The sequence below is a fragment of the Mesoplodon densirostris genome, chromosome 1 (genome assembly GCF_025265405.1).
Source record: "Mesoplodon densirostris isolate mMesDen1 chromosome 1, mMesDen1 primary haplotype, whole genome shotgun sequence".
In the NCBI taxonomy this organism is placed as follows: domain Eukaryota; kingdom Metazoa; phylum Chordata; class Mammalia; order Artiodactyla; family Ziphiidae; genus Mesoplodon; species Mesoplodon densirostris.
The window spans coordinates 175,731,480-175,743,597 of record NC_082661.1 but is presented as its reverse complement, the minus strand read 5'-3'; the positions used below and the strand labels follow the sequence as shown (position 1 = coordinate 175,743,597).

At 39.2% G+C, this 12,118-nt stretch overlaps 1 protein-coding gene across 2 annotated transcripts in view; it reads left to right on the top strand.

Moving 5' to 3' along the window:
- VCL (vinculin) overlaps positions 1 to 12,118 on the top strand; it is a 92,435-nt gene that overhangs the window by 18,316 nt on the left and 62,001 nt on the right. For both annotated transcript variants that reach the window (XM_060111654.1, XM_060111656.1), the window contains exon 2: positions 10,296 to 10,366. In XM_060111654.1, the coding sequence (XP_059967637.1) occupies positions 10,296 to 10,366 (71 nt within the window). The remainder of the gene's footprint in view (positions 1 to 10,295; positions 10,367 to 12,118) is intronic.

The following is a 12,118-nucleotide window of genomic DNA, read 5'->3' as shown; positions in this document are numbered from 1 at the left end:
CCTAAATGTAAGAGCTAAAATTATAGAATTTTTAAAAAACAAAGGAATAAATCTTCGTGACCTTGGTTAGGCAAAACCTAAGATACTGTATCAAAAGCACAAGCAACAAAAGAAAAAAATAGATAAATTGAACTTCATCAAAATTAAAAACTTTTGTGTTGCAGAAGGCACTATCAAGAAAACAAAAAGACAGCTCACAGACTGGGAGAAAGTATTTGCAAAAGACACATCACTTAATTAAAATATGAGTAAATGGTTTATTTATTTATTTATTTATTTATTTATTTGCTGCACCGCTTGGCTTGTGGGATCTTAGTTCCCCTCCCTTGTCAGTGAAAGCGCAGAGTCCTAACCACTGGACCTCCAGGGAATTCCCCTGAGTTAAGGGTTTAAATAGACATTTTTCCAAAGAAGATATACATATAGTCAATAAGCACATATAAAGATATTCAACATGATTAGCCATTAGGAACATGCAAATCAAAACCACAGTGAGACACCACTGCACTAGAATCGTTATAGTAACAAGAAAGGCAGGGCCTCCCTGGTGGCGCAAGTGGTTGAGAGTCCGCCTGCCGATGCAGGGGATACGGGTTCGTGCCCCGGTCTGGGAGGATCCCATGTGCCGCGGAGCGGCTGGGCCCGTGAGCCATGGCCGCTGGGCCTGCGCGTCCGGAGCCTGCGCGTCCGGAGCCTGCGCGTCCGGAGCCTGTGCTCCGCAGCGGGGGAGGCCACGGCAGTGAGAGGCCCGCATACCGCAAAAAAAAAAAAAAAAAAAGAAAGGCAGAAAATAACAAGTATTGCCAAGGATGTGGAGAAATTTGAACCCTCATACATTGCCTGTGGGAATGTTAAATGGTACAGCCTCTTTGGAAAACTCTAGCTGTTTGTCAAGTGGTTAAACATAGAGTTACCATATGATCCAGCAGTTCTACATCTAGGTATATGCTCAAGAGAAATGAAAACATATGTCTACACAAAACCATTTACACCAATGTTCATAGTAGCATTATTCAATATAGCTAAAAAGTGGAAATAATCCAGATGTCCATCAGCTGATGGATGATAAACAAAATGTGGTCTAACCATACAATGGCATATTATTTGGCAATAAAAGGCAATGAAGTACTGATGCATGCTACAACATGAAAGAAACCATTCATTAAAGACCACATATTGTATGATTTCATTTACATCAAATATCTAGAATAGACAAATCTATAGAGACAAAGTAGATTAGTGGTTGCCTAAGGCTGGATGGAGGTGGGGAAAGGCTGGGGATAAATGAAGGGGGTGGCTGCTAATGAGTTTCTTCTTGGGGTGATGAAAGTGTTCAAAAATTGATTGTGGTGATGGTTGTATAACTCTGTGAATATACTAGAAACCATTCACCTCCTCTAGCAGTTGACACTGTTTTTCACTTTCTTGAAACTCTATATTCCTTTGGCTTTCATGACACACAGTTCTACCATTCCCCCTACCCCACTCTCAGACATTCCCTTCTCGGCTCTTTTCATCAGCTGGTTCTTCCACCAGCCGTAATCTATTCTTCAGCCCAGGCAAGTAAACGGAGGAACCGTCTCTGTGATTCCTCCTCTAACATTTCCTTATCTCCATCTGAACATCCCATACTTTCTGATTAGTTTCTTTCTCAGAGCTGGCTTTCTTCCTCCCTTGCATGTATTACCAAGTCTCTTAAGTCAGGAGGCTGGGTGTCTCCATTACCCTCTATGTGGACTGAGTGTCATGTAGATGGATTTCTTACATCTACCCTCATATCCATCCATACTGCTGCTGCTTTAGTTCATCTTTCACTAAGACTCTAAGCTCCATGAAGTCAGGGGCCATGTGTATTTTTTTCATCACTGTCTTAATACTTGGCACTGGTATGTTATATAAATATTTGATTGAATAAATGAACTAACAAGTGAACTTGTACTCCTAGTTTTCTTCCCTCTGTTCCATTCCTGCTGCTGAGTTTATCTTGTTGAAATGTAAACCTAAGAATGTCTTTTGCTTAGAACCATGAAATAATTTCCCACTGCTTAGAGAGTAAAGTCTAAGCACATTGCACACAGGGCCCTCCCTGATGTGGCATCTTTCTGCTTCTTCAACTTCCTATTCTCTATACCTCTTCTCCGCCCAATACCCTGTGTTCCCACCAAGTGGGTCCGTGTTCCCTGAACTGGCCATACTTTCACATACGCTTCTCCACTATTGGAAACCTCTCCTTTTTTTCCCCAAATCCCATTATTCCTGGAGAACTCTTATCAGCCTTCCTAGAGTTTCTTTTCCTCTGTGAAACTTGGATATAACTCTTGTTAGAGCATTACCCTGTGTTACAATGATTTGTTTAAGCATTTGTCCTGTCTGTGAAGGGTGAGGCCTGAGTCTCACTTATTTTTTGTATTCCCGTCACACACAGTGTTGTACATAGTGCCTACCACATGGGAAGTTCTCAATAAGTGTTTGATTAAATGAATGAATGAGTTGGAAATCAGAGTAGCTTAGAGAGTCCTGGTTTTTCTGGTATATATGGCTTTTTTAAACACTTGGCTCTGGTGTGTCCTCTGTGAATGATACAAAAGGTACCAGAGAAGGGGTGGATAGATCACAAGTCCATCGCCAAGCACTGCAGGAAAACAACCAAAAGTGTTGCTGATATTGGGTCACATACATTATTATTATCCTTGTATGACCCACATGTGGTACTGGACACAGCTGCCTATCAGAATGACTGTTCAGTATAATAGATTGATACTTATGCCATAAGAAACACTGATTTGAGCCAAACTAATAGGCAGATGGATGCACACTCCCTTGTCTGGTCATAATCAGTTGATCAGTCAATTGATCCCATAGCTTGGCTTGGCCTACTGTAACTTTAAGCTAGGCTTACATTTTCATCATTTGTATCTTCTTGTCTAAATACATTAGCAACTTCTGTTGATTACCATCTCCCTGCCACCTTTTTAACATAATGCTCTATAGTTACCACTTATACTGTACAAATCGCTAACACAAGTCCTCCCTGCTGTGTTTTGTCTTCCTGTTTTCTTATAACTAGTCTAACTAAGGGAGACATCTACATTAACATATTTTTTAGTCTGGGTAGTGACTTGAACCAGCCAAGCTTTTTTTTTTTTGCTGGAAAGAAACCAAATCTCTCTACTGAATTACTGAACCAAATCGAGTAGATTGTGATAAAAGGAGTAATAACAACAGCAGAAGACAAAAGGCCTCTCACACAGAATTTTGAACTAAAGTCATGTAGTGAACAAAAGATATTTAAATTAACTACGGAACAAAATAAGAGCTCTTCAAAAGAAATGTCTTCCTGCAAAGCCCCCTAAAAATGCCCCCAGGCCTTTTACTCATTCACTACCATTATTTCAGTTCGTATGTCTAAGGATGCTTTATTTCTTATCTCATTCTCTTCCCACCACCTAGCGGACACATAGTTGGCACTTACTGCCTGTTTATTGAATTGAATGGAATTGGGGCTCAGGAGTTAGAAGCAATTCTCTGAAGAAGAAAATAAAAGATATAATTTTAGCAGTGAATAGAACCAACAAATCTGAGTTTCAGCATTGGAATAAAGTTTGGAAGCAATAAAATGTATTTACTGTAAAGTTAGATTACTTTGAAAGGGTTGTTGTTAAATGCTGACCTGGAAAAGCTGCTGAGAACTTAAGACTATAACTAAGACCTATTTGTCATTCTTTTCTCTATGTTTTTTTTTCTTTTTTAAGCCCTTTAACATATAGGTCTTTTTTTCAGAGGGAATAAGACTTACTTTAAGGTTAAAAAAATCAGGCATCTACTTTAGTTTAATCTCACACTCATAAAACATACAGATAAAATGTGTAGGAAGTGAGAGCTTTTAAATTTTGTATTTATTAATCATTTTATACCTTGTTCTACAAAAGAATTTGAGGTAGAAAATGAGGACTTAAGGTAGAAAATATACATTTAAAAGTAAGTTTTCTTCATCAGAGAGCTAAAAGGGAGTTTGGCCAACACACAGTAGACGAGTAAGAAGACCCCCAATGAGATCACGTAGTATAGAAGAAATAATTCAGTAATCAAATGATTTATTTGAGGTTACATAGCTGTTTATTAGCTAAGCTGGAACTAGAAATCAAGTCACCAAATTCCCATACATGTGCTCTTAACATGTATGTAGCAAAAACATTTGGCTTAACTAACCAAGAATTTTGATGACCTGGTGCTGCACAGGTTCGAGAAGCATTTGTCAAGTTGATCACTTCCCGCTTGTTTGCAAAGTTGTGGCCTGTACTAGGAAATCATATGCTTCCCCATACTAAGGTTGACCTCCAGGAATAACGTTTTTCCGCAAGCTGTGAAGATTCCTGGTAGTTAACAAAGAGCATTTTGTGAATCCCTTTCTGAATCGCTCTACTCTTTTTATTTGGAAAAGATGACTGCTGTAGAAACTTTTTGTTTTGATAGTGTGGGGAGAGCAGAGGAAAGCGCATTTCCTGTCATCTCCTGGTCGATGGCTGAAAAACGGGAAGTTTTGTCTCCAGCTCTCCTCAATAGGCTTTGCCAGCTGTTTACACATAGGAGATGCCTTTCTGGTATGTCCTTAGAAACTGGCTTCTTTGGAAGTTCTTGACTTGATACTTGATACAGCGATAGAACACTGAATTGCAAACATCTAGATCTAGAACAAAGGATGACAGCCTTTGAATAAATGGGCAGGTTAAGTTACATAATCCTCTCTGCCTTCCCTTGGCACACAAAGCCCTTCCCAGGCTGACTCCAGCTTTCCTTTCTAGCCTCATTTCCTTTGCTGAAGGCACACCAGCCTGTTTTTTCTTGTCTAGTCAACCGTGTGCTCAAACACATTTGAGGCTTGGACTGTGCTCTTCTTTGTGCTTGGGCTGTCTGATCCCTCTCTCCTCCACGTGGCAACGGCTGTCTCTCTAGGCCCAGCTCCCTTCTTCTCTGAAGACACCATGTAGCAAAGGTAAAAATCAAGGTTAATCTAGCAGCCATGTGAAGAGTGAATTAGGAGAAGGAAGTCTGGAGGCAGGAAGACCAGTTTTAGGAGACAGTGCAAGTCCCATAGACCTGAGCTGTCCAGTATTGTAGCACGTGTGGAATTTAAATTCAAATTAAATGAAAGAAGACAACCTGAAAAGGCTATATACTGTATGATTCTAACTATATGATGTTCAGGAAAAGGCGAAACTATGGAAACAGTAAAAAGATCAGTGGTTTTCAGAGGTTTGGGGTGGAGGGCTGAATAGGCAGAGCACAGGATTTTTAGGGCAAAACCCTGTGTCATACCATGATCACGGATACCTGTCATTGTACATGTGTCCAAACCCATAGAATGTGCAACACCAAGAGTGGAATGTAATGTAAACTATGAATTTGGGGGTGATTATGATGTGTCAATGGTAGGTTCATCAGTTGTAACAAATGTACCACTCTGGTGGGGGGCATTGATAATGGGGGAGGCTGTTGGTATGGGGGCGGGGAGTATATGGGAAATCTCTGTATCTTCTCAATTTTGCTGTAAACCTAAAATGGCTGTTTAAAAAAGTGTTAATAAAAAAGATGAAAATTAATTAAAATTAAATAAAAGTAATAATTCAGTTCTTCAGTTGCACTAGCCATATTTCAAGTGCTCAGTAGCCACAAGTGGCTAATGGCTACTATATTGGATAGCACAAATTAAATAGAACATTTCCATCGTAACAGAAAGTTCTGTTGGACAGCATTGCCAAAAATCAATTCCCCAAGTAAAAATGGCATTCATTCTACATAGTCACGTTTTATGTGTTATGCCTTAAAAACAGGACCATTCATTGTGTGTAACCTAATTATAGGCTGAGTGTATTGAAGATCAAAGTGACTATGGATACTATCACTGCAGTTATGAATGCAGCTTAGAATAATAAATCAGATTTAGTGCCCATCACTTAAATACTTAAAAATAGTTTTAGGGCTTCCCTGGTGGTGCAGTGGTTGAGAGTCCGCCTGCCGATGCAGGGGACACGGGTTCATGCCCCGGTCTGGGAAGATCCCACATGCCGCGGAGCGGCTGGGCCCGTGAGCCATGGCTGCTGAGCCTGCGCGTCCGGAGCCTGTGCTTCGCAACGGGAGAGGCCACAACAATGAGAGGCCCACATACCGCAAAAAAAAAAAAAAAAAAAAAAAAAAAAAAGTTTTAAAATAAGTAGCCCTTGGGCTTCCCTGGTGGTGCAGTAGTTGAGAGTTCGCCTGCCGATGCAGGGGACACGGGTTCGTGCCCCGGTCTGGGAAGATCCCACATCCCACATGCCATGTAGCGGCTGGGCCCGTGAGCCATGGCCGCTGAGCCTGCGCGTCTGGAGCCTGTGCTCCGCAACGGGAGAGGCCACAACAGTGAGAGGCCTGCATACCACAAAAAAAAAAAAAAAAAAAGTAGCCCTTGAGTATGTTTTTATTGTCTATTTCTGTTTCCTCACCTACCCCCTACCTTTACAAAAGAAACCTAAAATAGTTAAATAGAATTCATTCTTTAGTAATTACCTCTACTGGGGTCAGAATAGTTGCTATTGAAAAACAGTTTCAGTGGTTTTGCCTGGTTTACTCATGATTGTTTTATCCTTTCATGTTAAGTCTTTGCTATACATCAGCCTTTTAGCATTGCTGCTTTTGAAGACATTTTACTTAATTGACCTATGTGTTATTTAAAATTTTTCTTTCCGTCAGTCCACTCCCCAACCCCTACTTCACCCATTCCAAGAGCAAGTCCCATTAGCTGTTCCTCCAAAAGAACTAATTCTCCATGTCCACTTTTCGCATCTTGTTTTAAGTCACTACCATCATTCCCCTGGATGACTACAGTAGCTTCCTAACTGGTCACTCTGCTTCTCCTTGCTTGTTAAGATCACTTCTTATAACAGGCAAAATGACCTTTAAAAAAAAAATCATGTCAGTCTCTTGTTTAGCACTCCTGCTTCCTGTTGTACTTAGGAAAGATTCCAAACACCTTAACTTGGCCTAAAAGGCTCTTTTGTGATATGACCCTTGCCTTCTTACCCAACCTCATCACCACACCTCCCCGCCCTCACTGAGCTTCAGCCACTCTGGCCTCCTTAAGGCTCCTTTAGTATACCCAAACTTCCCTGCCTTTGGGCCTTTTTCTTGCTTCTCCCTTTTGATTGTTCTTTCCCAGCTCTTGCATGAGTGGTTCCTTTTCAGCTTCAAAATCTCAGCTCCAATGTTACTTCTTTGTCCACTGTTTTTTTTTTTTTTTTATTGGATTGTTTGTTTTATCACTATTGAGTTTTAAAAAAATTTTATTTTATTTTTATCTTTGGCTACATTGCGTCTTTGTTGCTGTGCAATGGGCTTTTTCTAGTTGTGGCGAGCGGGGGCTACTCGGTTGCAGTGGGTGGGCTTCTCATTGTGGTGGCTTCTCTTGTTGTGGAGCATGGGCTCTAGGAGTGCGGGCTTCAGTAGTTGTGGCACATGGGCTCAGTAGTTGTGGCTCATGGGTTCTAGAGTGCAGGCTCAGTAGTTGTGGCACACGGGCTTAGTTGCTCTGCGGCACGTGGGATCTTCCTGGACCAGGGCTCAAACCCGTGTCCCCTGCCCTGATAAGTAGATTCTTAACCATTGTGCCCCCAGGGAAGCCCTGTCCACTCTTTTTAAAGTAGGCCCCCTCTACTCCTACCCCATACTCTTTATAGCATCATCTTTACTATTACCTGGAATGATTTTGTTTATTCATTTATTTATTTACTTGTATGCTCTCTCTCTGTCTACTCCCACTGGAATATAACTTCCATGAGGGAAGGAAACTTATTTTTACTCCCGTTCTGTCTAGAGTACCTGGAACAGTGACTGGCATATGTAGTTGCATTCAGTAAATGTTTAATAACACTGAATAACTGAATACTTTCTAAAGGAGATATAAGAGGAACTCTTCCCCACTCGCCTGGCTTGCTCACTCTCTCTCTCTTTCTCTCTGCCCCTGTCTCTCTTTGGGTCTCTCTATATATGTACACGTGGTGTGTAAAATAAAAGGAATTGCCACTGCTTTAAGTGTGGATATCCTTCTAGACCCTTTATGCTTAGTATGAACGAGTGACTGTTGCTGCACTTCATCTTTTCCTTCATGAAGTCATGGCCCACAGCTTTCTGAATGGCTGATTTTTGTTAGAAACTATGGTGAACAATACATCTGGAAATATTCTGTCATGTTTTGATCTGAGAAACTCTAGAGAACCAGCTGCTGATTTGAAAGGGTTTTATTATGATACAGACAGTCCATTGTCTACAAAAGCACTGGATATTACACAGTGGTATATGTGTCTTGCTTTTTTCTGAGCTATTAACTTGAGAGAAAAAACTTGTATTTATTAACTCATGCCTGACTGGTATTCCCTGAGAATAGTTTATTGTGTTATTTGCTTTAGCTGCTTTACTGTGCATTTAGGAATTTTTAAAACTCGTTTTTCTTCTTTAAACTCAATAAAAGTTAAATGGTTAAATAATAGGATTGAGATACTTTCCATTCTGGGTTTTAAAAATTTCACAGATTTCTGCATTAAAATGTGGTTTATATTTATGATTTAATATTCCTAAATAGCTTTATATTGATAAAAGAGTGAATTTCACTATTCCTTATATTAAAGTTTACTTCTTTTAGAGTACTTTGTAATATATGATATAGTTAAAGAAAAATTGACATCCAAGCCCTACATAGGAATGATTTTAAAGAAAGTGAGTATGTATATATACCGTTTGTGGTATAATAAATACATGTGTACATGCACACAATCCGGTTAGTGTGGCAGTATTTTGATATGTTTTAAAAATTTTTTGCCATTACTTTTGGGGAAGATTTATATAAAATGACAGATAATTAATAAAATTTTTAGGTAGGAAAGAATTACACTTAAATAACCAAGAGTAACATTTTAATATTGCATTTTAAATTACAAAAATTATATATACACATTTCAGAAAATTAGAAAACAGGAAATACAGATACAAATTCACTCAAAATTTTGCAAGCATTAATAAACACATTTTGTTTTATATTCTTTCAGTATTTTGCCTTGTACATAATGAGTTTTGGGTTTGTTGTAATCATAATGTATTTATTATTTTTTATTCCTCCGTTTAAACGAAGTATAATGTCATAAACACTTTCCCATAGTGCTGAGTCTTTATAACCATTGTTTTAATGGCCCTGTAGTACTAAGTCTAAAGATATATCTTAATTTACTTAACTGTTCCTCATTGTTGGTAAGTTATTTTGAAAATGTTTTTGCTTTTTTTTTTTTTTTTTTTTTTGCGGTATGCGGGCCTCTCACTGTTGTGGCCTCCCCCGTTGCGGAGCACAGGCTCCGGACGCGCAGGCTCCGGACGCGCAGGCTCAGTGGCCATGGCTCACGGGCCCAGCCGCTCCGCGGCATATGGGATCCTCCCAGACCGGGGCACGAACCCGTATCCCCTGCATCGGCAGGCGGACTCTCAACCACTTGCGCCACCAGGGAGGCCCCTGTTTTTGCTTTTTTAACTAACATGATAGTGAATATTTTTGTAAATATTGTGATTACCACACTTGGTATTATTGCTTATAGGGTGTATTCTCATAAGTGGAATTCCTAGATAGGACGTTTTTATCTGTTAACACATACTAGCAAATGATTTTCCAAAGAGAATATACCAGTTTACATTGCTACCAGCAGGGTGTAAAACTATTCTATTGCAACATTTAGCATTATATATTATTTCTTTTAATTTGCTCTATGATTAGGGAAAACATCATGTTGATTACTAGTTAAGTTGTGTACTTTCATATGTTTGGTTTCTAGTTTCAGAGTTATTGTTTCACATATTTTCCCAGTTCCAGTAATGTCAATTTTTTTCTGAATAGACATTTTAGCTTACCTAACTGGATTCATGTACTTCATGTACTCTTTCAGAGATGTAGCAGTTTGTCATTAAACATAAATACACACAAACATATATATTCTCAATGATGAATTTTTTTTTTCTCACTGTGCTCAATGATGCCTTCAAATTAATTACTCTGGAACAGGGTTAATACATTATGTTTGCACTCTAGATTGTTATACAAGTGTATTATGGAAGCATATGTGGGAGCAATCTTGATAATTTCAAAAAATCCAGAAATTTTCTTCAAATCTATCATTTTCAGTGATAGAGTATGTGTAATGTATGTGTTTCAAATATGTTTAAATAGTAGTTTTAAAAGTCTGATAATTTAAATTTGAATTGTGAATCTTTTTTCCCTGTAGGTTGGAAAAGAGACTGTTCAAACCACTGAGGATCAGATTTTGAAGAGAGATATGCCACCAGCATTTATTAAGTAAGTAATTAAAACATTCTTCTATTGCTAAGCAGAATAATCCTCTTGTTAGGAAAGGAAAAATACTGACTGTAGGAGCAATTTTTTTAAAAAAATATAAAGCTCTGTTTACAGTTGAAATTTTAATTTTTCATTTTTCAGCAGTCAAATTTCCTACTGTTGATTTTATTAATTGGTGTTAGGCATTTTTGACATAATTTTTAATCAAACTATGACTTTTGAATTTTGTTTTTCAGAATGGAAAGGATTCAGAAACATTCTGACCTTAGCATGCATGAATCTGGATTGTGTACTAAATACCTTTGCTTGGAGATAACAGTGGATACAAACTTAAAAAAAAAAAAAGTGTTTTGTTACATATTTCAGTAGCGTTTTAAATTTAAGTTATATTTACATATCACTTAATACTCCTACAAATAATTTCTAGACATTTTGGCCTATCCTATGTAAAGTAAGCAGAGATACTAACTTCTGATTAGTTAAAGCTTCTCAGGTTCTTGATTATGTTGTCTTTGATTAATGACTTTGTTTTTTATGGCAGTCACGTCCTAGGTAAAAGTGAAGCCTGATGCATAAGACAAAAAAAAAAAAAAAGTAGAACCTCTACAAGTCAATAAGAAAGAGATAAGTCTATTCAGTTTTAAAAAACAAGAGCAAAGAATTTGAATAGGCACTTCAAAAGAGTAGAAATCCAAATGGCCAGTAAACCTGTGAGAAGGTGCTCTATCTCAGTAGTCATCAGAGAACTGCAAATTGTTCTATTATAAGCTCCTAAATTAAGAAGTCTGATAATATCAGTTGTTGGTGTGGATGTGGAGCGATTGGGACACTGCTGCTGGCAATGTAAATTGGTGCAGCCACGTTGGGAAACAGTTGAGCATTAGTAAAGTGGAAGATAGGCAATTTCTCTGCCTCCCAGTATGTTCCCTAAAGAAACTTATGCCATGTACACTAGGATCCATATACAAGAATACTGATATCAACATTGTTCATGATGATACCACTGGTCTATCTATAGTAGAATGGATAAAAATGATCATGGTATAGTCATCAATTGGAATATTAATCAGTAATAAAAAGGAATGAGAATATTTCATTTTAAAATGGTTAATTTTTGCTTCCCTGGTGGCGCAGTGGTTGAGAGTCCGCCTGCCGATGCAGGGGACACAGGCTCGTGCCCCGGTCCGGGAGGATCCCACATGCCGCGGAGCGGCTGGGCCCGTGAGCCATGGCCACTGAGCCTGCGCGTCCGGAGCCCGTGCTCCGCAACGGGAGAGGCCACGGCAGTGAGAGGCCCCTGTACCGCAAAAAAAATAAAATAAAATAAAATAAAATGGTTAATTTTTTTTTTTTTTTTTTTGTGGTACGTGGGCCTCTCACTGCCGTGGCCTTTCCCACCACGGAGCCCAGGCTCCGGACGCGCAGGCTCAGCGGCCATGGCTCACGGGCCCAGCCGCTCCGCGGCATGTGGGATCCTCCCGGACCAGGGCACGAGCCTGTGTCCCCTGCATCGGCAGGCGGACTCTCAACCACTGCGCCACCAGGGAAGCCCTGCTGAGAGTAAATGTTAAAAGTTCTCATCACAAGAAAAAAAAATTGTAACTATCCTTTCTCTCTTGGGCATACTTTATTTCACAGTAACCTAATAGCTCTAGTTGATGGGGTAAATTCTAACCAATAAAAGTGGAATAAATGACAGAATTAGAAAGTCATGATTATGCAATGTTTAATGAAACCACTGATTTAGGTAAG